Source organism: Marmota monax, unplaced genomic scaffold (assembly GCF_021218885.2).
Source record: "Marmota monax isolate L192 unplaced genomic scaffold, Marmota_monax_Labrador192_F-V1.1 WCK01_AAM20220418_F8-fsc00007, whole genome shotgun sequence".
Classification (NCBI taxonomy): domain Eukaryota; kingdom Metazoa; phylum Chordata; class Mammalia; order Rodentia; family Sciuridae; genus Marmota; species Marmota monax.
In genome coordinates, this window is record NW_026692781.1 from 22537409 (window position 1) to 22564466 (window position 27058).

Below are 27058 nucleotides of genomic sequence, written 5' to 3' on the forward strand. Positions count from 1 at the left end.
TGTAGTTCTGTCTTTGCATATAACATACATGATACTCCTCTATACTTTATGTAAATACTGTGTAAATAGTTATTATACTGCATTGCTTAGGTAACGGCAAGAAAAAAAGTGTGTACATGTTCAGTACAGATGCAAGTCCCCCACCCTGAATATTTTTAATTCACAGCCACAGATGACCAATTGTATTTTGATTGGACCTCAGGAGTAATAAATATAACCTTTATAAATTAGTAAAACCACTATGGAAATTAGTGTGGCAGTTCCTCAAAAGACTAGGCATAGAATCACCATAAGACCCAGGTATACCACTCCTTGGTATTTATCCTAAAGAATGATAATATGTATTGATATATAATATAATATATCATATTGTATTATATCATATTGATATATAATACATATACAATATGTAGTGATATATGTATTCCCATATTTAAAGCAGCACAATTCACAATAGCCAAACTATGGAACCAGTCAAGATGTCCATCAATGCATGAATGGATAAATAAAATGTGGCATTTATACACAATGGAATTTTTAATTTTTTTATTTGTAGTTGGACACAATACCTTTATTTTATTTATTTTTATGTGGTGCTGAGGATCGAACCCAGGGCCTTGCTAGGCAACCGCTTTACCACCGAGCCACAACCCCAGCCCTATACATAATGAAACTTTATTAGCCATAAAGAAGAAGGAAATTTTGTCATTTGCAGGAAAATGGATGGAATTTGAGTGTTAAGTGAAACGAGCCAAACTAAGAAAGCCAAGGGTTGTATGTTTTCCCTCAAATGTGGGAACTAAAGAAGAAAAAGGAAAAGAAAATTTGTGGTGGTAGAGAAATCTCATGGAAAATTGAAGAGAGATCAGTAGAGTAGAGGAGGTTAGAGGGTAGGAAAAGGGGAAATACTAGGGAGTGATATTGGCTAAATTATCTTGTTACACTGTGTGCATGTACAAACATGTAACAACAAATCCCACCATTATGTACAACTATAGGGCACCAATAAAAAATGGGGGAAAAAAGAAACACAATCTTATTCAAGGTAAACTATGCCATTCAAAGGATATGATTTAAATCATTGAAATAAACCTGTTTTCCTTTCACTTCAACAATTTCTTAGCATCATGTCACAATTTACTTTGTTTCATATATGAAATATGATTTTCTTGTACAACTCTGTGAGTTTCCCCCTGAAGTTTGTAGTTGTTTTTCTTCCTCCATTTAAAAAAAAAAAAAAAAAAAAAAAAAAAACCACAGGAACCTCTTGTAATATCATTAAGGTAATCCAGCTTCTCCCTCCTTTCCAATTTATCTTCTTGTTTTTTTCTGCTACCTCTACTTGATTTCTCAATAGAAAGATAACTTGATACCCTAGATTGATCTTTAGGATTACTTTTTTTCCCCCTCTCAGTTTCTTTATCTTTGTCTCGGACTTCTATTGACTAGGAAAAGGCAGTCACATTTTAATTTCTAATAATTTCCTCTTTATATTTTTTCATAAAACCTCATACTTAATTTATATGTACCCTCCCTCTTGGATCTTTGAGAATAGGAACTAGAACTTTTACATTTTTATCTTCTATGAATAATTTTTTTTTCTTTTTGGTTCATCACTTTGTTCACCTTAGTTCCACTCTCTGGTGCTACTGGTTTCCCGAGATCTGACCATCTTTGGTTACTTGTTCATACTTATGAAACACTAGGTTGATGAATTCAAGTAGCTCATATGAATTTCCTCAACTGTTGTGTGGGTTGTTTTTTGTTTGTTTGTTTGTTTGTTTTTTAGTTGTAGATGGACACAATACCTTTATTTTATTCATTTATTTTTATGTGGTGGTGAGAATCAAACCCAGTGCCTCACACATGCCAGGCAAGCACTATACCACTGAGCCACAACCCCATCCCCCCCGGATTGTATTTTCTTAACAGATCTCACTCAGGGAGGGCTTCGTCTAAATAAGCAAGTCACGCCACTGGGTAGGCTTTTAAGATGGGTGGACAGCACACAGGTAATCAGAGTTCCAATTTCAGTATAAAAACTAGAAAGCTTTTCACTGGAGAACCACACCCTCACTAGGAGTATTAGCTCCCTCCAGACAAATTATTCACTCTTTACTCATCTGTTTGCAAACATTGCCATGTCAGATACATTGCACAGAAGTCTGCATAGCTAGACAGGAGCAGCTATTCTGTGTACAATACTTCTGCTAACTTCCCCCAATAGTTCCAAGCTTCTCCAAAAAGGCTGGTTTGTACCTGTGATGAGACTTTTGTGCTAGGGTTTATAGGTCAATATCCTCTCATCTACTTTCAAACATGACAACTTTGCATAAGAATAAATTCGGTAATAAGTTATATTGGAACATAATAAGTTGGAACATAAGTTATACTGGAGTAATAAGTTATATTGGAACAAAGAATATCTACGTTTGTGAATTTATGAAACAATATTTATTGGGGCTGTATCTTAGGTACTGGGCTAAAAATGCTAATCCTCTGTAAGACATTACTATTTCCATTGTACAACTGGAGAACAGAAGTCTTGGAGATGTTCAACATTTTTCCCCAAAGCATAATTGACAAGACTAAAATTTGAACCCAGTTCTTTCTGCCACGATTTTCCCTATACCAGCTCATATACATATGAGAAAAGTCCCCAAATATTATTAAGTCTTGCACAGGACTAACCAAGGTGTTTAAAACAGGCAGCCATGAATATAGAAAAAACTTTAGCTCCTTGGAAACACAAAAATCTTCATGTTCAATGATTAATAATTATACCCATTTCCCTGTGTAAGTTATTATAAAATAGGCCCATTGAGAACATTAAGGATTTGGGGGCACTTCCCAATAGAAAAAGACTCATTGTTGTGCAGTATTGAGGAAAGAAGACAGCCTTTAGAGACTGTCTTTATATTGCTTTATATTCTGTTCAACCTCTTATTAGCTATGTAAGTATATGGCATTAATTGTAAGAGTTGAATTCTCATCTAAAAAGCACAGGTAATATGTTCTTTATTGAGTTATGGTGAGGATTACATGAACAAAATATGTTTAATGAATAATCAATATTCAAATATCAGTTCCTTCCTACTGTTAATATATTTAAATTAAATACCTTAGAATTAACAAAAAGAAAATGTGTGTCTATTTGGTAAATACCTAATACTAAATTAAAAGTTAAATCTATTATTGGACAAAGATTCTTTCTAGAATATATACACATTAAGCTCAAATATTCTATTGGGGTTGACTTAAAATGTGATATGCCTTGCTTATTAGAGGTCATTTATTATAAGGGCTTTGAAAATCAGTTCTTCAAACACGGATATCTCTTAAGTGTTTTAGTTACTATAAGACATCTATTAAATCTTCAATTAGAGCAACTGTTGTATTATCACTGCAACTGCATCCGTGAATTAAGGACAGACAACCATCACCTAAGACAATGTTGAACATAATTACTTTGAAAACTTTGCCATGCCCTTTTCTCTCAGTAAAATGCAATAAGGAAAATGTTTAAATAGAAAATATATACTAACTCCCAGAGAGGCCCGGGTAAAGAACGTGGACAAAAGCACTGACTTGTACTTTGAGCTCCCATTTGTCCATTCTTTAGATAAAATACTTGCACCCTTTTGGACTTGGAAATTGTAAACAAGTCTCCATATAAGGAAAAAAGTCACTTAACGTGTAAAGTTTGACTGAACACAGCCGGTTCAGGCTTGTGACAAATGCCTGTGTTGTCACAAAGTTCTAACATTTCAACTCTATTCTTGAACTGCTATCTTGTAACACAAAAATGTTCTGATAGCCAAGATTATTCTCAAAGGTGGATCAAGAGGGAAAAAAAAGGCATTATGAAAGGGCAAGCAATGTTTAACTAAGGTTATTGTGAGTCTGAAGTAAGTATCATTGGTGGGGAAGTAAACTCAGTGGTTTTCCATTTTAGCCGAAAAGAATCCTAGACTACATTTATTTCTTAATCATAATCAATTTGTTAGACAATTTATATATCTACTTTCCTCTGTTATATATCTCTAAAGTTTTTAATAAATAATTTATTTAATGACATTTATAATTTAATAAATTTAATAATTTAATAAATAACAATTATTTAAGTAATTAAATAATAACTATAAGTAGATCAGTATATGGAGATATAATCTTGGTGAACTCATCAAATGATGTTACGAAAGGTATTTTTTTAAAAAAAACTTCCTTAAGAAGGAAATATAGTAAATCCTAAAGTGTTCACACTGGGTACTTCTGAGGATTCAGGGAGTGGGATCAGAAGAGGAAACTTTTAAAATTCTGTGCATTTTAAAAAACAGGAGTGATTATCTTTATAATTCAGGAAAACTCTAAGGTTTTTTTTTTAAATTATCCTCATCTTATAACCCAACATTATAAACATACAGAATAAAGGGACTATATGATAAAATTCTCATTTGTCATCACATGGCAGGTAATAAATGCATAGATTATTTGATCTTAAGTGATCTCCAATAAAGGATAATTTAAAATTTTTCATCACAAATCTTTGCCCAGTTCTTTCTGTTCTGTTCTCCTGACTGCCATTCTTGTGCTTATACCTCCTCTCTTTTTATACTTACTGGCTTTATTCAAATAGTTTTCTCTTGTTCACAAACCATCCCTTTAGAGAACTAAACAAAAATAGTCAGTCCATAGGTGGCTCATAGGTAGCCCATGGATGTAGTTTGTTTAGCTAGCAAAGTATGTTTACCATTTTCAAATTAGTTGACAGCATGAAAGAAATTGGAAATTTCTCACAATATTCTATATTTCTACTTTTGAAAGATCAAATGATCTGGCAACACAGGGCCCACATTCATGAGTCAAATGGAATCGCACCACCCTTAGCCTACATGCATACTCTTCAGCTGATCAGAGCCCCCAACATAACCTACAACCTCACCAACAGGGCTTTCAGGCAACGTTGAGCATGCTTCTTGCCTCGTGTACACCTTACAGGAAAGTAACCTCTCATGCAAAGAATAGGGGACAACGAAAGGAATATCAAGCAAGTCAGATGTCTTGCCAAGAATAAGGGGCAGGCATATGTCTTTGAAAATGAAGATTACTCTCCTGTGTTTAATATTGCAAACAAAAAAGAGTATGCTGAAAGAACCAAATTAATAACCACGATGAGAAGCCTGCATGGAACAAAAAGAAAATGAAAAAATAAAAATAAAAAAGAATCAAACTGCTTTTAAGAGGGAACTAGTATGAGGGATACTTTTGAAAGTGTCATTGCATACTAAATAATATTTTCCTATTTCTAATTCACTTCTTTCCTTTGTTTTCTAATGGACCTGGTACATATTTGACTCCCTATTTAAAAGTGCACCCAGAGGTAGTCCCCCACTCCCAGCACAGGAGCCACCTACCCCTGCCCTATTTCTAAGCCCTGGGGCAGTAGATAGCAAAGCCTCTCTGGACCAGCAGTGAGTTTTCTCCACTTTCCTTCTCTTCCTGCTCTGAGTAGTAGTCTGCAAAAATTAAAGTAGCCACTATAAAAATTCCTATTGCCTTACCAACTCCATGCTCCTTCCTCTTACACAGGGCTTCTCCCTGTAGGCCCATAGTCTGGCAAATGCTGACATTCAGAGCTGAAACCTTTTCTTGCTAATATGGTTCTATTCATGTTACAAAGTCACAGGCCTTTAGTTTCAACTGTGAGAACTCAGGACAGACCTCCAAATCCAGCTCAACCCCTGTAGGAGGAAGCAGAGAGCCTGTTCAAGGTCACTGCAAAACCAAGTAGAGGCCTCTACAGTCTGAGCGGATGCCATGATCAGATCAGTAGTTAACAGGGATTTGCCAAAAGTTTCCTAACTTCCAATTTGGGGGCAGGGTGGGGGGAGGGCAGAGAAATGTCTCTCTTCTCACTGGAGTATCAGACTCACTGCCTAGGTCCAACCTCTAGTAATACCATTTGACTTAGATTTCAAAACATGCTTCCACATGGCTTCTCTTATTTGATTCAATCAGGGAAGTTGTGTTTATAGTATCATCACTAATTTATATAAAGGGAAATGGAACTTGAGAGCTTAGTGTGACTTATTCAAGGTCAAAGAATGCATGATGGGCCCCATGTTTATTGCACTTTTCTCCAGGCCACAACGAACTAGAGACGAGAATTATGAAACTGTAGCTCTTTATAAAGAAAAACACATTATCCAAAACAGATGTTCTGTAACAAAAGCAATAGTAAATGATTGGAGGACACAATTCAGTAAGAAATTAAGACTTATAAATGTTTTTATATAGAAATATTTTACAAAGATTTTACAACATAGTAAATCATGTCATACTGTAGAAAGATGAAGAAAAAGATTAAACCTCAAGAAAAAAGAAAGTGCTCATAGCAACGTATTGCAGTCTCCATAAAAGTGCATAAAAGGTTAAGGCAAAGTACCATGTTGGTACAGGCATGCTGAGAACTGACTTGTAAAACAGTTTTTAAAAATACATACAAACATTTTTTTCCTCTATTCTTTTCAAACATATTTGAAAGGGAAACGCTTATGAACATTCTTGCTTGCGACAATGTAAATAGAACTTCTGGGCATAAAACAGTAAAAGTAAAAATATTCTGAGTGTATAAAAAAGTAAATCAAATAATTTCTAAAATAAAACCTGTCTAAGTGAGGTCCCTCTTTCTACATGTAACTAACTAGGCTGAGGACTTACTCTCTCATAGATAAGCGATGTCATTCATGATAGCGGCGTGAAATTAGGATCTCACCCTTTCAGCTTCTAGTTTCTATGGCTAACCTACTGACATATGTAAAGTCTTTGTCACTGCATTATGAATCTACTTTGCAGCTATGCTTCTACCTGCAGCTTACATGATAGTCATTTTATGAAAAGCTACCTATGCTTAATACAGTATTTTGCCCTGATAATAAAAAGACAAAGGTGCTCTCCAAAATTAAACCATTAAGCTTATTAGAAAATTCTAGTTAAGTATTAAGTTTTCAGTTTTCCACATACATTAAATCCCTTAAGACCAAGAAGGATCGATAAGGATAATACTGGTTATCTTCATACTTGGAAAAGAGTTTGTTTTTAAACTATAACTGAGAAGTTAGATTTTAAAAACGTAATTTGGCCAGACTCAAACACGAGTGAATTTTAGGGAAAACTGATTTATCTGAATTCAAATCCAGAAAATAAATACCTCCCAAAGAATAACTTAATTCACATGATTAACTACTCTTTTTTTGTAAAATTCTATCTACTCATAAGAGTTTTAGTATTGTCTCCCCACACTTCAACTAGCTTTTTCTTTTTCAATTTTTCTCCATGTCTAAATGAAAGGGAAATGAACCAGCTCATTTTTGCTGACTTAGGTTTCTTAAATAGCTCTTAGACTTCAAGGTACAGCTGTGGTAAAACCAGAGAGATACACCCAGGCATTTATTGGAACTCTGCGGTACAAAACAGCACATGTGCTCTATGCACTCTAGTAACAGGGATAGCAATGATAACTGTCTTACACAACAGATGTATTAGCTTGGTTTTCATCTGTAACTTCTTTTTCTTCAGGACCACAAACAAAGAGCTGGTTGCCCAGAGTTTTCTGGGCAAATCGGAAATACATAATGTGGCCCATTGCCACAAAGGAGACTGAAATCAATACAAGCAAGCCAAAAGCTTCAGGATTTGGAGCCAGGATGACCATGATGAAATGCAGAAGATCAAGAAGATAGTTCATGGAGTTCTGTACACCATTTATTATGCCTCTTTCAGATTCAATTACGTTTTCTTGCAGCAACTGTGTCACAGTTAAATCAAAGGACCAAAGACCTATATAATAAAAGATATTTTTAATGAATGAATTACTTTGTAGTAATACAGCTCAGATTTATAAATAAAATCCTGTGAACATGTGCAAAGTACACATTTTAGTCCTACTGTCTTTAAGTTGACTCATATATATAGTATTAATCATAGCTTTGCCTTAAGGAATTTCTTCTCATTAATAAATATTGGGTTATTCATGGCTTCAAGAAATGATTTTTACAGCCACCAGACAAAAATAAATATAATCTTCAAGCTTATTAATTCTGTTTGTCTGTGGCTATTTGTACTACAAAAATAAAACTCTGAAATAAATGACATAAACCCTGTAAGTACCAGTATTTTTACAACTTAAAAGAACCTAAGACATTATCATGGTTAAAGGGCAAGGAAACTTTAAACCATTGTTACATTTACTGCCTGGGTTCCATGGCCCTGACAATAAAGCTGTCTTGCTGGAATATTAATGTCTTTGATAAATTAATGAACTGTTTTGTGTCACAAGATAAATATGGCTTCATTTCAAGAATAAATTCAGTTATTCATCAGCACTCTATTAATGATTATTTAAACTATACTCTGTAAAAAGTCTTTACATTATGTTTCCTTCCAGAGTTATAAAATCCATTTGTGTGGCAAAGTATATAATAAATACTCATCAGGATTATTTTTAATAACTACCCTATCTTAAAAACCAAAACAAAACAAAACACTGTCCTGGACTGGGATTGTAGCTCAGTGGTAGAGCACTTGCCTAGAACATGTGAGGTACAGGGTTTAATCCTCAGCACCACATAAAAATAAATAAATAAATAAAAATAAAGTTATTGTGTACATCTACAACTAAAAAAAAATTTTTTTAAACAGTGTTTTTTATGCTATCCTAAAGAAATATTCTCTAAATTATAGTTCTTTTGGTAGACTTATAACAATATAAAAATTCTAAATTACTAGAAGATAGTATAATTATTATAGTAATATCTTTTAAAAATTAAATTACATTTAAAGAGTAATTCTTAAGGGTTGGGGGGTGTAGTTCAGAGGAAGAACATTTGTCTAGCATTCAGAAGGTCCTAATCTCCAGTACCACAAAAAAATTAAAATAAAATAAAGAGTAATTCTTAGAGGCTACAAGTGGGATCTGTAGCTCAATGGCATAGCACTTTCCTAACACACACATGGTCCTCGGTTTAATCCCAGCACCAAAAAATATATATACATACTCTTTAAGAAAAACATTTTAAGTCCTGGACATGTTTTAAGTATGTATACATACACACACACATACAAATATAACCTTTTAAACTATAAAATAAAAATTCCATGTTTAAAGACAGTTGATTTTGCTAAAATTAACACCCAGGAAATATTTCACATCTTTGGTGAATCTCTGTACCAACTTTCCAAAAATATACTTTGAATTCATTAACATATACAAAGAAACTTCTTACCGATTCTAGCAGCAATGACGCCTGCAAACAGCAGACTGACAGAGATTTTGGGGATCTCTGGGATAGTATTAGCAGTATCAGACCTGTTTGATGTGTGCATTTCAGTTGTAAAGATGGTTTCAGGTATTTTTGTAGTTGTGGACAATGGCTCTCCTTGCGTGAACCTAGAACGGATATCTTCAAAGGGAGAAACAGACAAATCCAAGGGGCTCCCAGGCATAAACACAGAGATCACACACAAAATCAAACAGGAAAGCTGTGCCAATCCTGAGATCAGGCCAGTCCGAACCAGACCGCATTTTCGACGTAGCCAAGTAAAAGCCACGGTTCCCATTATTCCAGTAATAGCTGATGCTCCCATCAAAATACTGAGGATGGAGCCACTCAGCCCCTGAGTGTAGGCGTACCCTGTAGTGATACAATCGAAGCCCAGAACAGTCATATAAAGAAAGGCAAGACCCATGCCAGCCAGAAACACAGGCTGGTTGTAGTAGGAGACCCATCCATCTCTGAAGGTGCGGAAGGGCTCAGCCATCTGGGAGGCACAGGTGGGCTCTTGCTCACATTCAAGCTCACGGATGTTGGGGTCTTTCTCACCCATTAGATGAGTTCCCTCCAGGGGTTTTGGCTCAGTATCTGTTAATAAAAAATATCATAATTTGGGGGGAGGGAATGGGGGTAAAAAAATTATCTTAGCATTTTGTTTCTTCTCTTATTCTCTTCCTGTGTGTTACCTTGATTACTGAATTAAAGTATATATTTTCTTTTACTAATAATCTAAGAATTCCAGCCATGTAACAATTTCTAAGTACCATTTTTTTTTGTTAAATAAAGTAATATTGATCTCTTTTTTCTTTCTCTCTTTCTTGTAGAAATTATACTCTCAGCAAAGTAAATAGCAGGAAAATTCATTGCATAAAATATAAAAAAAAAACTTTCTGGGAAAATTCAGCATCTTATTTTCTAGGGCCCTGTTTAGATTCCATTTACCTATAGCCCAACTTCCCCCTGCCCTTGGGCAATGCCCTTTACATCCTCACTCCCTTCCACTGACCGTGAACTCTTTCCAAAGGCCATGAACTCCTCTCTTCAATGACTCTAAGGAATTTTTTTTTCTCACTCTCTTCCCATTTCTATGCCTCTTTTTTGCCTAGCCACCCCTCAACTTATTGCCCTTCTGTGCCTACCACTCACATAAAGAGACAGGGCTAGGGATCCTTCAGTTTCAAACCAGAGTTGTTCCCTGGAACCTTAAAAAAGTCTTATTTTGGCCTCATCTACCTAAGTCATATATTTAACCTCATTCAGGCCTTTACTGGGAATAAAATCGTATACAAGCCAAAATAGTTTTGATTTTCGCCAGCATTTAAAGTCTGAACATGAGAATAAAGGATGGTCATTGTGTTCATCTTACCTTTGTGTAAATTCAGCTGTTTCAATTCAGCTTCCTCTACTTTAAGAGCAGCTTTCACAGCTAGAGCAGGTGTTTTCTGATAAACCTTCCAGAGCAGAAAGTATTCCACACACATGGATACCAAATTCCACCCAGAAATAAAACCACAGCCAATGACTGGGGAACCGAATGTCATAATCTGGCCAACAGCCATAGGAGCCAAGATATTGGTCAGCTGGTCAATCCTTCGAATGGTGGCATTCATATCTACAGGAGCAGGTGGAAGAGGCGGGCAAGAGTTCAAACTCGTCAAAGAAATACTGGCCATTTACATGATATAGTGGTCAAAACCAAGAGCATAGATTTCTAAAATGCAAGTTTCTAAAAGCACTCTGTGAGCAAACTATTTGCTAGGAAAACAGTTGTTTTTCACATTAAAACTGCCTCAAGAAATGTGATCCCCTTGTAATTGTAGAATTAGTCCAACATCAGCTTTTAAAATAAATCTAATAGTGACTATATTCATTTTTTCAACACATATTTATTAAATGCCTGTCATAAGCTAGGCACCACTCTCAATACCATAAAGAAAACTACTATTATCTTTATTAGTTTTCATGAAGTTTGCCTTCTCATAGGAAAAGAAAAACAATAAATCAATAAGCACATACAAACATGGCACAAGTCAGATGTTCATTAAATACTGTAGTGAGAGGGCAGAAAAAGGTCATTGAGGGAAAAGTATTAAATAAGGCAATATCAGGGAAGGAATTGCTGAAAAAAGACTTAAAGGAAGGAATTGCTGAAAAAAGACTTAAAGGAAGCAAAAGAGTGAGCCATGAGATATCAGGGAAAAGAACATTCCAGACCCAGGGAAATACATGTCCTAGGACAGAAGGAGTAGGCCCAGAGTGTTAGCAGTCTAGGAAAGAGTTCATCAGAGCTGGGGCAGGAGAGATGAGGTCAGAGGGTGAGGGGAGACAGATACGATCATGTACAGACCTATGGAAATTATATGGACTTTGACTTTTCCTTTGAGTCAGAGGCCCTTTGGAAGATTTTAAACATAGAGAGAGGCATAATCTGACATATTTTTAAAGGTTTATTTTGGCTGCTGTGTTAGGCAAAGACTATAAAGTGAGAGAGGTGGTAGACAAGAGCAGAGGCAAGGCCCCATGTGGGAGATGATGGCGGGGTAGAGCAAGATGGTTAATAGTGAAAATGTGGGGAAAAGATACAGTGTATGCTCTAAAGGTAGAATCAGGAGAACTTGCTAACAGATTAGATATGCATTGTGAGAAAATGAGAGGAATCAAGGATAACGCAAAGTTTTGTTTTTTTTTCTGAGCTGCCATTGGCTGAGAAACAAGATTTCAGAGGAATAAAACCCAGTGTTTGGTTTTGGGGGTGCTGATTCTGATAGGCCTACTAATATTCAAAAGGTCACATCAAGAGGCAGACAGTTAAATATATCAGGCTGGAGTTATAGGCAAGAAATATGAGCCATATTTGCAAGTCATCAGTTTGTTCTGACCATGTCTGGGCACACCCATGTGTAGAGAGCAGGAAGGTGAGAAGGAAATAGCAAAGAGGAAAAAAAAAAAAAGCGAGCATGGTGTCTTAGAAGCCAATGGTGACAGTGTTGCAAAGAGGAGAGAGAAATTAAGTGCTGCTGATAGGGAAAGGAAGATGAGCACTCAGAGGAAACATTAGATTGGTCACAAGAAAAATATCAGGGACCTCAAACACAGTGGAGCAGGAAGGGCAAGTGCTTGATTACAGTTGTGGTAAGAAACTAGTGCCAACTCCAGGAGACACCACTTTTATTATTATATTTTCAATGCATCTCCTGCCCTGGAATTACAATGGGAATGCAAGATTCTGGAAAGCAAGATTCTGACCAAAGAAAGGAATTAGAAACAAGATGCTTTGATAAGTTTGCTGAAAATAGAAAGAAACAAATGGACTGGCAAAGGAGGAAGTGTGGTAAAGACTGGCTTTTAAGAAGAAAATCAGAGCATGTTCAAGTGCTGAAATGATACAGTAGATGAGAAAGGAAGGAATCTGAATCTACTGCCTAAGTGGAAGAGCTGGTCTCAGATAGGGTCACAGATAATCCATCAATGGTAGCAAGAGTGGAATCACCTACTTGGTGTCAGTTACAGGTAGGAAGAGAGAAATGATAACGGAAGCACACGGGGGCCGTCTTCTCATTTCTTACATTGCATCGGCAAAATACAAAGCAAGATCATCAGTCCGTGTGAGGAAGGGGGAAAAGGTCGTGAATGTGTGAGGATAAGGGAGAAAATTAGAAATAGTCCTCTAGGAAAATGGGAGAAGGAAGGGACCAGAGAAAATGGTGTGATCATCTAACAGCATGAAAGGGTCGACTTCAATCCTCTCTTTAAGAACTTCAAGTGAGAACACTGAGCAAGGTCATGTGTTTTTCTCCAGTCATGTTCTAGTGTGGAGAGCTGAACTTAACCAGCTTCTTCCAGAATGAAAGGGACAGAAAGAGAGGGGCCAAGAGAACTGAGGGTATACCCAGGAGTTGATCATACAATCATGAATAAATGACCTTGGAATTTAAACTGGGTGAGAAAGGCAGACAAGACAGAGGTCACGAACAGTGAACAGAAAGTGGAATTAGTGACTTGTAAGTGACAAGAGGTTGGAGGATTGTTGGGGGTGGGGTAGTGAAAGAGCAAACTACAAAGGTAAGAGTTGGTAATTCCAGATACAGACGCTTAAGATGGAGGTTATAGAAGGGAAGACCATAGGAATGCATAGTCATGTCAAAGTAGAGAACAAGATGAATAAAGAACAGGAGGTTAAGACAATCACCTGCTTTCTCATTCCCTATCTCATAGAGCAGAGTGAAAATTAACAAGGTAAGTCTTTTACAATCCTTTGGGTCACTGTGGAAAAAGCATCTGTGACTAAGAACATTAACAGAAAATTGCCTTTATTCCTTCTTTAGTTCTTTCTGGTCTTTAATTAGTTTCTGATTAGTCCTATGAGTATATAACGCTTACATGATAACAGGAGAACTTTGGCATACTTCACCTTTCACTTGAAAGGCAAAGGCAGCATTCATTAATCTCACTCATGACAGTTTTTGCAGAGGCTTCACTATCTTCCATCTGCCCCCACTAGCAAGTTTCGGATGCATATGCCAACAGAGAAGTGTGGGATTGACCCAAATGACTCAATGAGCTGAACCCAAAATACCAGTAACTGAAGAAAATATATGGTTGGATCTTAAAGTTCCATTACAGCAACAAGCAAATTATTTTGGTTTAAATTATGTTACTCTTTTCACTACCTCTGTTCCCCAGTACCTTAGCTAACAGATATGCGTGTGAAAAACAACACCCCTTCTGTAGCTTTCTAAACTAGATGGTTTCTCCTATTCTTTACCTTTGATGATACAACTTGCACACAGGTAAAGCCTCCCAGCCCAGTGCCGGATCTTTGCCAACAACTTCAAAACTTAGGCTGTATTTTCATATACCCATAAATTTTTCCTGATTGGAGCAGGTGTATCCATGTAGACACAGCCTCACAGGATCAAGCAGCAGCTGCAGTCCCCAAAGCACTCCACCTTCTCCCATCTCTGTTCTATTTTTCTTTTACCCACCTCCTTTTTCTCTGTTCTCCTTTAAGTCTGCCTAATAAGAAACTCCTGAAGGCTAGAAAATAGACTGTTTGGCCTAGATTCTTCAACCCTGCAATAGTCATATATATAAAGAGGGACAGATGAGAAATTGCCAGTCATATTTTTGTCATTGTTCTGGAACATCACTTCCTAGTGAAAAAGACCCACATAACTTTGTGAAATTTTTTTTTTATTTTGTTTTTCATGTATATGTAGTAGGACGAGTTAAAGACGCTGAGTCACTTTCTCTTTAATAGACTTTAGTTTCTTTAATACAATTCAGAGAGTCAAAATTAGTTAAGAAATTCAGATAGGCAAAAAAATAATCATTTACAAGGCGACCTTCTCCCAAAATATATTCTAAAAATAAATGGGATTTTAAAAATATCTTGAATTTTATAATATGGAACATATTTTACATGCTTACAGAACATGTGAAAAAGAGAAAAAATAAAGGGCCTAGCCTTATCTTCTAGGTCAATGTGACAAAAAGAGATGAGGAACTATTCCCTTTTATGAATCATCACAGAAAGAAAAGTCAAGGAGAATTCCCTGCTGTGCAGACTCATTCTTACTACACTCGTCCTAGTATGCAGGTACCATCCTCTGAAATCACAGTGCTTTTCTACCTAGATTATAATATTGTTACCACAAAGTGATGATTCGAGCAAATTCTTCTTCTAGACCTCCACAGACTTTGTTCTCTTTCAGTCACCACCTCTTTTTTTTTTTTTTTTTTCCTTATTTTTAATCACAAGGTCCCATCAAACAAAGCTGCTTGCTAATCCTGGCACATAATCTTGCCTTCTGTGTCCTGAAAAAAGCCACTTAAGTCATCAGGAATGGTTTTCTTGTCTGTCAGGATGGTTAGGCAATGTGTTTGTGATACTCATTATCTTAATGACCAGCAGAGTTGATTCAGCTGATCTAACTAGTAGGCAGGTGTACCCTTCCTCCTCTACCATGTGTAATTATCAATTCAATTTGTGTCTGTGTTGTATGGGAGGAAGAAAGAGAATATCAAGTAAGGAAGGCATTCCAAGCCCAGGCAATGTTGTTGTGAGAGGACACACTGCTTTGTGAGTACTCCATGATCTTTATTTAGCCACTCGTATGTTTCCAATGGAATAGGACTGTCAGGTCTTAAAAAGTGCGTTCTGTCCAATATTGTTTCAGTTTTTGACAGCAGCCGCATTACATCCTACATAATGTAATGAAAGTTACAGATTGTAACTTTAAAATAGAAGAAACTAACTTCTAGAGTCTCTCCTACAACTAAGTTGTTTCCGTTTCATGTGGAGAAAAATAATATCCATGATATGATCCTTACTACCAGTGATAACATCCACAGATATGACTAGTAAAAATAACATGTCAAATTCTCATTGTTATATATATTAAATATTGGAAACAGTTCACCAAATTTAAAAAGAAAAAGGAAAAGCTCAAGAAAGATTTTCCATTTACCGGGTTTGCAAAGAATAAAAGAGTAGTTAACTATCCTCTAAATTACCTCCATAACAGATAAATCTAAGCAGTAAGATTTGACAATAAAGTTAAAAGCAACTACATCTTCAGTTTATTATCTTAAAACATACACAGAACAATAACAAAAAGGATTCTAGTCTTACTTATTTCCACCGATTTAAAGTGAATCCTAATATACCCATTTGATTAAAAAAGAAAATCAAATTACCTGCTAATTTGCTTCTGTCTTCTCCTGCAACAACAACAATCCAATCCCTTTGAATTGTGATTGCAGTAGCAGTACTGGCCAAATTTGCAATATTTGCAATAGTTATAATCAGGATGTAGCAGGAAGTCTAAGGAATTACAAGGAAAAATGGAGGTAAAATGTCAGTTTATTACACTAATGCCTACCTCACCCACCATACATGGTAATTTAAAATTTTCTGACAAAATAATACATTTTTGTTTTAGTTTCATTTATAAGAAATTTTACTTTATGTGCATGAAACAATTAAATACCAGTGGACAAGTTAAAGAGTACATTGTCCTAATCTATAATCATCTGTAATATGTATAATGTAAAAAATATAATAGTCACATGAACATTATGTGACTTAGCTATTAAGAGAATGGTGACAAAGTTATTAGAAAATGGTAACAGTTTTCCCTCAAACATCTCCACCAAAAAGATGCTGAAGGGGAATTGAAAAGACCTATATTTAATTGTCAGAGTTCTGAAACTTTATAGCTGAATGATAATGGATAATGAACCAAACTTTTTTTGTCTTAGTTTTGTCACTGACAAAATAAAGGGAATATACTTGAAGATTTCTAATGTCCTGCCTGGCTTTGAAACTCTATCCTATCAGTCCAAATAAATACAGGAAGTTTCAATAGTGACACCAAGTTCATTGTTATCCACCATATCCCATTCCTCTCACTTTTTTTCCATCAAGCTACCATGAAATCATTGTGTATGAACTTATACAGATGATATCTCCAAATAGAAATCACAATTATTATTATTGGAGGGACACAAATAGGACTGATTAATATGTTCATATGGATAACATTTCTTTTTTTTTTAAGATGTTGCTTTTGTTTTATTTATTTATTTATTTATTTATTTATTTATTCATTTAAAGAGAGAGAGAGAGAATTTTTTTAATATTTATTTTTTAGTTTTCGGCAGACACAACATCTTTGTTTGTATGTGGTGCTGTGGATCGAACCCGGGCCGCACGCATGCCCAGGCCAGCGTGCTACCACTTGAGCCACATCCCCAGCCCCTGGATAACATTTCTTATCTAATACACATAACGTACACAGTAAGATAGAATAAAACTGAAAACTGAATTATATTAAAAACTAATAGGATGTAATTTGAATTCAAACAATACTTAGTACCTATTATGGGCAAAACAACACTAAATCAAAGGGGACATTACAGTAGACATGGGATGAATATTAAAAAGTCAAATTTGCAACAAAAAAAAGACACTCCTTGACTTTGAAGCATTTTTATCTTCATCACTAACAGATATCCAATATTCTGACATCAAGAATCCCATTGAGCCAGGCGTGGTGGTGCATGTCTATAATCCCAGAGGCTTGGGAGGCTAAGACAGGAAGATTGTGGGTACTAAGCCAGCCTCAGCAAAAGCAAGGCACTAAGCAGCTCAGTGAGACCCTGTCTCTAAATAAAACACAAAATAGGGCTGGGGATGTGGCTCAGTGGTCAAATGCCCCCGAGTTCAATCCCCAGTACCAAAAAAAAAAAAAAAAAAAAGAATCCCATTGGGAACTTACAAGGACCCATCCATGGTACATGGTCAGAAGCTCCTTTTTGTGTAAGAAAACCATCATCAGGATAATGCCACACAGGATGACTGAAACATTCTGTACTATCAGTGAAGTCTGGGCCACTGTACAAAGGAAGAAAGAGAGTTTTCACTGCAGCACCATGTTTTCATCAGGCTGTTTTTATCCACACATCAACAATCCACTACATTAATGCATATGCCTATTTACTGTATGACAAAAGGAAAAGTTTCCAAACAAAATTCTGCCTCAACTATCCCAATTTAACCCAGAAGATCACAGACCAGTGAAATACGCAAACAAAAAGTACCCACAATTTTTTTCTGTTGAAGTCATTTACAGTATATTTTCATTTTATTTATTGAAAGCTTACTGTCATAAACAGAACTATTATATAGATAAGATCCATCTCTCTGTCCTTTATTGCTTAAGCTGAAACAAGAACATGTAGGAGGTTATAAAGAAGGAGGTCTAGTATGTTCAAGGCCAGGGTTTAATCCCCTGCACTGAAAAAAAAAAAAGAGATCAAGAGAAGTTATAAAATCTATGATCCACGGTCTTCTACATGGCAGGGTTACTCTGGTAAGGTGAGATGCACAAATAGGAAAAAAATACAAAAATTTGCCAAGAATAAAGCATCAATGAGTTTTTTTGACGTAGTAATGCTATCTGCCACTGCTGTGAAATTCTAGGCTCCACCTTCCATCCCACACACAAAAAAATGTCAACCCTCTTAGAATGAGGCATTTATGTAGATAAGGTGCTGGAGAAAGGCAGGCAAAGACATCTTGTAGTCTCTTTTCAGCAATTTACTGGGTAGATGATCCAAGAAGGATATTTAAGGTCTCTTATGCCTATGTCTAGAAGGTGAGGATGGTTATATATGTCTTCCTTACTTTAAAGGATCATAACGATGCTCAAATAAAATATTTATGACAGCACTTTGAAATATCTAAGGTGTAATTATAGTTCTTCTTATTTGGAACAATAAAGCTCATCCTGGCTTGTAAGGTCATATCAAAGATTCAAAACAAAACAACTACTCTCTGAACAGGGCCTGAAAAAAAAATTCCAACATGTAAGTCATTCATTCATTCATTGCACAGGATTAAATGTCACCTGAATGAGATTCTTAGCTTCTAGGACCTGACAGACCAGAAGAAAGATATGTGAACAGGTAATTATAACCATGTAAGTCTAAAAGCAGAGGTACAAACAAAGCCTCATGAGAGCACAGAGAAAAAAAAAATGATGATTAAACCTAGAGACGTTAGGGGAAATTTTCTATGAAGAGTGATAAATGAGTTGATTATATAAAATAAGTGGGAGACTGTGATCCCACCACATTCTTCTTCATCCAACTCAACATCCTTTCCCAACCTATGATTGCAATGCCCAACATTTAAAAGGTTAAAGGTTTCTATGTATAATAAGATTCCATTTTGTATGCATAATCATGTAAATAACTAGGATTTTTTTTAGGATACAGAATTGTTTTTCTATATGTGTTCTGGTCTACATATTCTCAAAACAGGAAAATTTTCATCTTGACCATTTTACTAGTAGCATCAAGTCCCACAATTTGATAATCCTGTTACATGTATAGGTATTTAGGAGTAGTCACCCCGAACTGAAAGAAACTAATGAAACCTCAATCATTCCCTAGACATGGAGAAGGTCTAAGAAAGATATGGCCTGGTCGGTCCAGGCATTATCAACTAAGCAATTCAAGAAAATTTTACCTGAATGATAATCTTCATTGCCTTTATATTCTAAATAACTAAATTGCTCAGTCACTTTTTCTCTTTCTTGAATAAAACAAAATTAGTCTAATTCTCTATAATAAAGTCAATATACCATTATTTCTTCTTTTTCCCTAAAAAATTATAATTATACACTTCATTATCCAGACTCAGCTTTTCTCCCTTGAATCAATATTTAGTTTTCAATTCCCTTACACAAACCTTTAGATGAAACATAGTGAACCAGAGGACAGATGCTAAAGCTGTCCCAGGAACATCACACTAAAGGGACTCCAGTTCACAATGTGGTTAGGAAGGAAGCCATAATTAAGCAAATTTTAATGTTTAACATGGTTACCAGAAAGTGGATACAGTGTTAATCATTAACATCTGAAATTTATGAACTGCCAAAAAGACAAAAAAACAAAACAAAAAAAACAACCAACAAACTCTTGGGTCAACAATGCTGGCATCTCAGTTTTATGCAGGAGCCCTAGGACCCTGACTCCAGAGGTGCTGCTGAACCCCCATCCCTAGGTGTGGCATGTACTCAGTGGGTTAATAACAATGATTTCTCTCTTAGTTTGTTGTTTACTTTCTTACAGAAGCTCAGAGCTGATCCCATAGGCACTGGGGCTTAATTGTGTAAGGACACTCACCTTTAAGTCTGGCGTTCTTATCCACCCAGTCACCAATGATGGCTCCCAGGACCAGAACAGATCCTGCCACCACCAGCCCGTAGACTGCAGTCAAGAGGAGGCTGTTTCCATAGAGCTCCACCAGAAACACAGACACGGCAAAGTGCCACATCCGATCTCCCTTGAAGAGGAGAAAATGTTGTGATCAAATATTTTTGGTTTCTAATTCATTGTATTCAGGGAGTTGTTTTCTTATCAAAAGGTCAATTTTCTGGCTACAGCACAAGACTTCAAAGTCAATAATTATTCTATGGATTAAATATTGGTCAGATGTTAAAACTGTACACCCTGATACAATGGAAAATATTCCTGCACAGTTACTAAGTAAATTCAAAACAGCATGATACTAATAAAACATTCTTATTCCAGAAAAATGAGGTTTCCAGACCTAAGATGACACAGAAACTGTTCTCTGTGTGCATGTGATTTTCCTATTTTGATTTGAGAGGCAATAAAGTAGTTTGCTGTGGAACCAGACTAAATTACACTACAGTTCATAAACACTGACATACATTTAATGTTAAAGAAAGTCATGGGCTGGGGTTGTGGCTCAGTGGTAGAGCACTCGCCTAGCATGTGTAAGGCCCTGGATTAGATCCTCAACACCACATAAAAATAAATAAATAAAGGTATTGTGTCCATCTACAACTAAAAAATATTTTTAAAAAAAGATAAAAAGAAAAAGTTAGTTCCCCAGTTTGTAAAATGATAGGAATGGACTATGTGATCTCTAATGACTCTTTACCTCTAACATTTTAAAACAGCCCTATTTCAGAATCATAAAACTGTCAAGCAACCAGAAAGATAAAATCAGTAAGATCAAATTCTGGCACACATAAACAAAGACGTCCACATAAATGTGTAAATAGTCATTTTAACATTTTAATACAGATGGGGAAAAACAATATTTTTTATACAGGTTCAGAGTACATAGGAAATTCTGGAATTTGTTGCTACAAAATGTGGCATAAGTTTAATAGAAACTTGCAAACCAGGCAGATTAACATATAAGAAATCTTTGAGGAACTTTATTATGAGAATTTAACTCCACACCTGACTTCCAGGGTTCACAGAAAGAAGGACAATATTCTCTCATGACCTATTCCACAAAATCACTTCAGGATACTAAATTCTCAGGCTGAGCTCCTTACAGATTTGACCCTATGTAAAAGTAGTTACATTCCTAGACATTTCCAAAGTCTGTCAAGAATCTCATGATAAATTTCATGTACTGGAAGCAAATTATTATATTTGATTATTTTAAAATAATTAAAATTATTTTAAAAATTTAATAAAGCCAAGGCAACAATCTTAAACATTCAAAACTTAGGCTGATATGGGCTAGGAATCAATTACAATAAATTTCACTGTAGACCAGTAGGTCTCAACTGAGGGTGAGTTTACTCTCCAGGGATGATCTGTGAATGTCCAGAATTATTCTGGTTGTCACAACTGCAGGAAGATAGAGGGGGGATACCACTGACATCCACAATGCATAAGACAGTCCTCCACAAGAAAAAATTTTCTGATCTAAACATCAATAGAGCAGAGATAGAGAAACTGTGGTGTAAAAGATCATAAACAAATTTTGAGCCACAGCTCAAAATTAAATTAAGATTAGGACCTGGGGGGGGATGAAGTGGAAATTGCTCTAGTTACCCCAATTTCCAAAGGATTTAGTTTTTAAGAAGCAACAGATTATACACTCACAAAAACCCATAACTGGGTAAAGTCTAAGTAAACATTGACCAAGGACCCACCCATTCCCTTCTTCCCTCAAGCTTACCTATTCATCCTGTGCTTCCATTTTCTGCCCTCCCACTTGTTCTCATCATACTTTGATGATTTGTTTATATATCTATCTGCTCCAGTGGATCAGAGAATAAATTACTGTGGTCATTAAGCCACTTATTAAATACTTATGGGGCAGCTACTATGTACCCCACGCTATTGCAGTCACTGCAGCTTCAACAGTGCATAAAAATAACAGTCATGCTTTCATGTGGCTCACATTCCAATGAGCAGACACCAAAGACAAATCGAGCACAGGTCAGATGGTGGTAAATGCTCTGAGGAAAAATAACATAGAATGGGGCCAGAAGCTGGCATTTTATATGAAATAGAGAAACTTCTGTGAATCTTCTGAGAGCCTGTGAGCCAAAGAAGTGAGACTTACAGGAAGTGAGGACTGGAAAAATGGAGATACACTAGGGTATATAAATGGAGACAGCGCATAATGACATGACATGATGTGATCAACTGGCTCCTCCTTTTCACTGCCTTACTCTGCTGTTTTTTTCATAATTACTTTTTAAAAGCCCATACCTAATTATAAAATCCTTTTTAAAAAGTCTGCTTCTTATACTATTTTGTACTCTGAATAGCACAGAACAAAATGTATTGACCCATAGGCATACAGCAATGAAATAGGAAATAAAAAAAATTCAATCCCACATAAATCTAACTTGAGATAACCTTCTACTTGAAGGAACCTATGTTCAATGTGTAGGAAATCATGATTTGGCAGGGTTGGCAGGGGAATGGATAGATATGCATACACATATACATAATCATATGCATTTTGTTGTAATAACATCAGACAGTGTGCCACACAAGAGATAAAGCACAAAAAGTGAATCACTTAGCGTTAATGTTCCTCTTTTGCACTCCTTTGCAGTGAGAAGTTAAATTCACTAAACATTACATGTTTGTAGCTGATTTTTTTAATCCAACTTTCTCATAAGAACTCCCTTTGCACAACTTACTATAAGGTTGGGAAAAGCATCTGCCACCTTTCATGTGAAGCTTTTTTAAAAAATCCCAACAAGAAACTCTCCTGGAAGAACCACAGCTTTGTTAATGTTTTTGGCAAATCTGACATCTAATCTATCAACCAAAGGTCACATAAACCTTAAATTTAATCAGTATTTGAAAATTAGGCACTTTGTTTCCCTAGGAGTTAGGTCCAGATCAGAAGCTAAGAATTTCAAACATTATTTCCATTACCTTTATTGCTTTCTTAAAATACTTAATAGCTATTGAATTAAATTGGTAAACTATTAGTTCAGATCTACTGAGGTTTATTTCACTAGGTTTCTACTTAGACTCATTGGCTACTGGAATTGAAACAAACTCACACCAATTCTACTTTGTTTACATGAATTTGCAGAGTCATCCCTGCATAAGCATCTGGAAAGACAGGAGCTTGCTTTTCCAAGTCATCTATGAACTGCAATTTCCTAGAGGGCCAATAACCTATCTTAATAACTTCCCAAGGGCATAGGGTATAGATTTCCTCATATAATGGTTTCCATTCCTGTCCTAAAGATAATCCAAGAGAAGTTTTCAATTTAAAAATAAATTAACATTAAAATTTTACTTTCAAAATTCTTGTTCTTTATGAGGCATGTACAGAATATATCCAGGTTTATAACTTTTAAACCATGCGAATAATTGTTAAGTTTTTAAAGATTCTAATGATCAATCATTAAACACAATTCCAATAACCTTCTGAGATCATTCTTTTGGGGGGGCAGGGATACAGGGAGTGATAAAGTAACCCAGGCCAACAAAAACACTGGGATTTCTTCCAAAACCACATAGGAAGTCAGAGGGAAAACTGTAAATCAACTGCTGATTTTCACTGGAGATGGGTGCTTTTTGGAACAGCTTGCAGTGCCAACATGAAATGTAACCACAGATTGTTATCTTTAATGACCAGAATTTTTGTCGCTCAGGTATTTAATCTTGGGGTAATGTAATTTAAATTAATCTTAGAATTAAGATTCTATGATTAGCATAAGTCAATTGCTCCACCATTCCACTATATTTTCATAGCACTGTATGCTGGAACTATATTTTAACAAAAGGAAAAAAAACAGAATATCTTAAAAATGTGAAAGAACAGAAGGTGTATGAGACATCTTTCCATTCTTCATAGCAGATACTACCATTTATCAAGCCTAGTAGTGCAATATACAATATATAAATAATGTAAGTATTCCATACCTGTTAATCCTGTCTTTGGATAGCTGACAATCCACATGAAATATGACAATAATTAAACAGCATTTACTAACATCCATGGGAAATACCTTAGATGAAAACAACTTTTTAATTAAAACACCGGTCTTTGGAAAATTTATTTCCTTAGCTGCATGACAAAACTGGACGTGGACTTAATACAACAGGCTGGAATGAAAGTAAACAAGAAATTGTGCAACTATATTATAAGAATCACTGTACATTCTTACTTACCCATGTAGAGAGAGAATGACCAAGGTAGAGGAGGAATTTTGCTGAGGTCAAGTAGTTTGCTAAGGATCCTGCAAATAAACACAAGAGAGAATACAAAAGGCATACTTTGTCACTCAAATGAGCTTAGGTTAAAGGCATACCTGTTTTATTTAAACATGATACTAAAACTACTATATGAGACAAACCAGGTACATTTATCAAATCGCCTACTAACTGATGCATTTAGTTTAGTTAATATTATTCACTTAAATTCAGCATGACCTGTTGGTCAACAACTGCCTATCTTCACAGTTAGTGAAGAAACTCTTGTTTCAACATTCTTTAACTTCATTTTTTTTTTTTTTTTAACGCAAGGCAATCCAAACTGCCCAGCCTACTCCACCTCTGCCGGTGTGCAAGTCCCATTTCTCACACGTTGAATTTGCCTTCTCATTTAACCCCCATCAAAATAGAAATCAAAGGTGCTTTTACAAAGCACTTTGATTAACAACGAAAGCCACATTCTTCCAAAACCTGAGCGGGTGTTGCTGCCTCCAAAGTCCCACCTGAGTTTCCACCATATTCACTTGGTCAACACAACTCACCACAGCATCCTTCCCGGCGGTTTTGATCTCTGGCCCTGGTCATGACACCAGGTCCTCTCCTCCAGCTGGGTCTTTAACTGCTCCAGCGGCTGCTGCTGCTCTTGGTGAGGTGCTTACAGGAGTGCGAGGAACTGAAGATAGCACCGGTAAAAACACAACAGCCTTGTCCAAAAAGACCCTAACGACAACTGTAGCAAAGAACAAAAGAAAAACGGTCCGGGGGTCTTCCTTTAACCTTCTTTCCAAACTTAGCTAACACTGTAGCTGAAGTTGGAAAGGCAAAGCCTTATGGAACCGGGTGGGAGGCTCGACAGGCCGTGAAGACCCTGAGCCAGCACCAGCCACCGCCACCGCTGCCGCCGCCGCCGCCGCAGGCCGGGCCCTGCACTTATACGGAGCAGGGGGCGGAGCTCCCTCGCCCCTGTCAGGGCCGCCTCCTCCCCTTCAGGGATCCCGGGGCGTCTCCGCGGCCGAGGCTGAGCTCCCGCCAACCCCGTGTGCTGCGCCGCCCTCCACGTCCTTCCCGGGAGTCGCCCACAGGGGCGCAAGTGTCCAGCTGGCCAGAAACCACCTGCGCAGCCTGCGGGGACCTCCGCTTCGGGCCGGCTCCACTCGCCAGGTTTTCCCGCTCTCTGGGAAGCCGCGAGAAGGGCATCCGGGTGGCCGTGGGAGTGGGAACGGAACGCAGGTGCCTGGACACGGCGGGGGCGGCGTGGAGACGTTTTGCCCCAGACCAAGAGGCAAGTGCTGGAGAGACGGGCTGCCCCCGCACTAGCTACCTGGCCATCCAGGGGAAGGGAAGGCCGCCAACAGGTCATTGCACGAAGCTACAGCTCAAGCTGGCGGGGGCAGGGAGGTTCTGTTTAATTATTTTTAAGAAAATAAATTGTAATATAGGTATCTAAATAAATATAACCCTTGTCACACAAGTCCCTTTCCTGGCCTTCCCATTCCGGCCCCTGGCGGCAGAGAATGTTTTTCCTTCCTAGGACAGCAGAGCGGGGCTTCCCTCAAAACAGCAGAATCAAAGGGCAGGAAGGGGGCTCAAAGATCAGAGTCCAGCCTTCTTCAGAGGCGAAAGAGAGGCCGGGAAAGGTGAAGTACTGCAGAGAGTGGCGGACCTACCCCCAGCTCAGATCCGGTCTGAAGACAAATCGAGGAGGCAGCAGCCCTAACAAGCCCTTCACCATCCTCTCTTCTCCTCCTGCACTCTCTCACCCTGCCACTCTTCTCCTCTTCTCCTCCAAATATCCCAGCATCGGACAGGCAGTTACCAGGAATACCGGTTATCCCAGTTAAGTCCTTGGGTATGTCCGGGTCTTGATAAAGTCTTTCGTTGACCTCCTGGAGGGGCAGATGAATGACTATAAAGAACACCAGGTGTAAGCCTCTGTTGACCTCGGTTTGCTCCAGCTGTGTGAAAACCCCTAGGGCATAAACCCCTTTTACCAGCCTGTTGATTACCTTACCTTTATCAGTCTTGCCAAAACCCCAGGAGTGATCTTAAACATTGAAACTCCTACCAGATTTCACACTTGGAACACCAGCAGACGGGCTGACTAACACCTAGAAGTGAAGGGAACCACTCATAAATATATGTCCTGTATCAAGACGCGAAATCAGAAGCCCCAAAGGTCTAAGGGCGGGGTGCAGCTGGATTCAGTTGGGATGTGGTCTGGAGGTTAGAGATAGGGGATTTACAGTTTACTGCTATTAACAGCTTTTTCCCTCTTGGAGCCCTCGTTTCCTTTCTTTTACACACTTTCAAGTTCTCTCCCTTCACTTGCCTGCTGAAGTTGGAGAGTAAGTCATGTATCCATATGTCCTTGAGAAGTAAACCAAAGTACATCCAGATGAGGAACTTAGGAAAGAGGAAACTGGTAAAGTCGTTCTGGTTATGCCGATTTTATATTAGAAATGAATTTGTTGATAGGTCCTCAAGTAAGGCACAAAGGATAATGATACTTTTTGCACATTTGCCACAGATGCCTCCATAACAAGAACCCCCAAGTACTTTAATTATTGCATGCCATAAGGAGTGTTGTACTATACCCAACTTTCAGAGGGTTAAAAAACTTTATTTACCATTAACATTGTCTGAGAAGTATTTGTGGAAATAGAAGCTGAGTCAGTATGAACTTCAAAATGTAA

General features: G+C 37.1%; 1 protein-coding gene across 1 annotated transcript; it reads right to left on the reverse strand.

The window, feature by feature from the left end:
• Positions 1 to 6270: 6270 nt before the first annotated feature.
• On the reverse strand, positions 6271 to 25260 carry Slc40a1 (solute carrier family 40 member 1). Its single transcript, XM_046447238.2, has 8 exons — positions 24908 to 25260; positions 24324 to 24391; positions 20028 to 20187; positions 17615 to 17730; positions 16032 to 16158; positions 10699 to 10944; positions 9285 to 9920; positions 6271 to 7839 (listed from the first exon to the last, which is right to left on the reverse strand). The coding sequence occupies exons 1-8, from the start codon at positions 24948 to 24950 to the stop codon at positions 7526 to 7528; spliced, it is 1710 nt and encodes a 569-aa protein (XP_046303194.1). The 5' UTR covers positions 24951 to 25260; the 3' UTR covers positions 6271 to 7525.
• Between the last annotated feature and the right edge of the window lie 1798 nt (positions 25261 to 27058).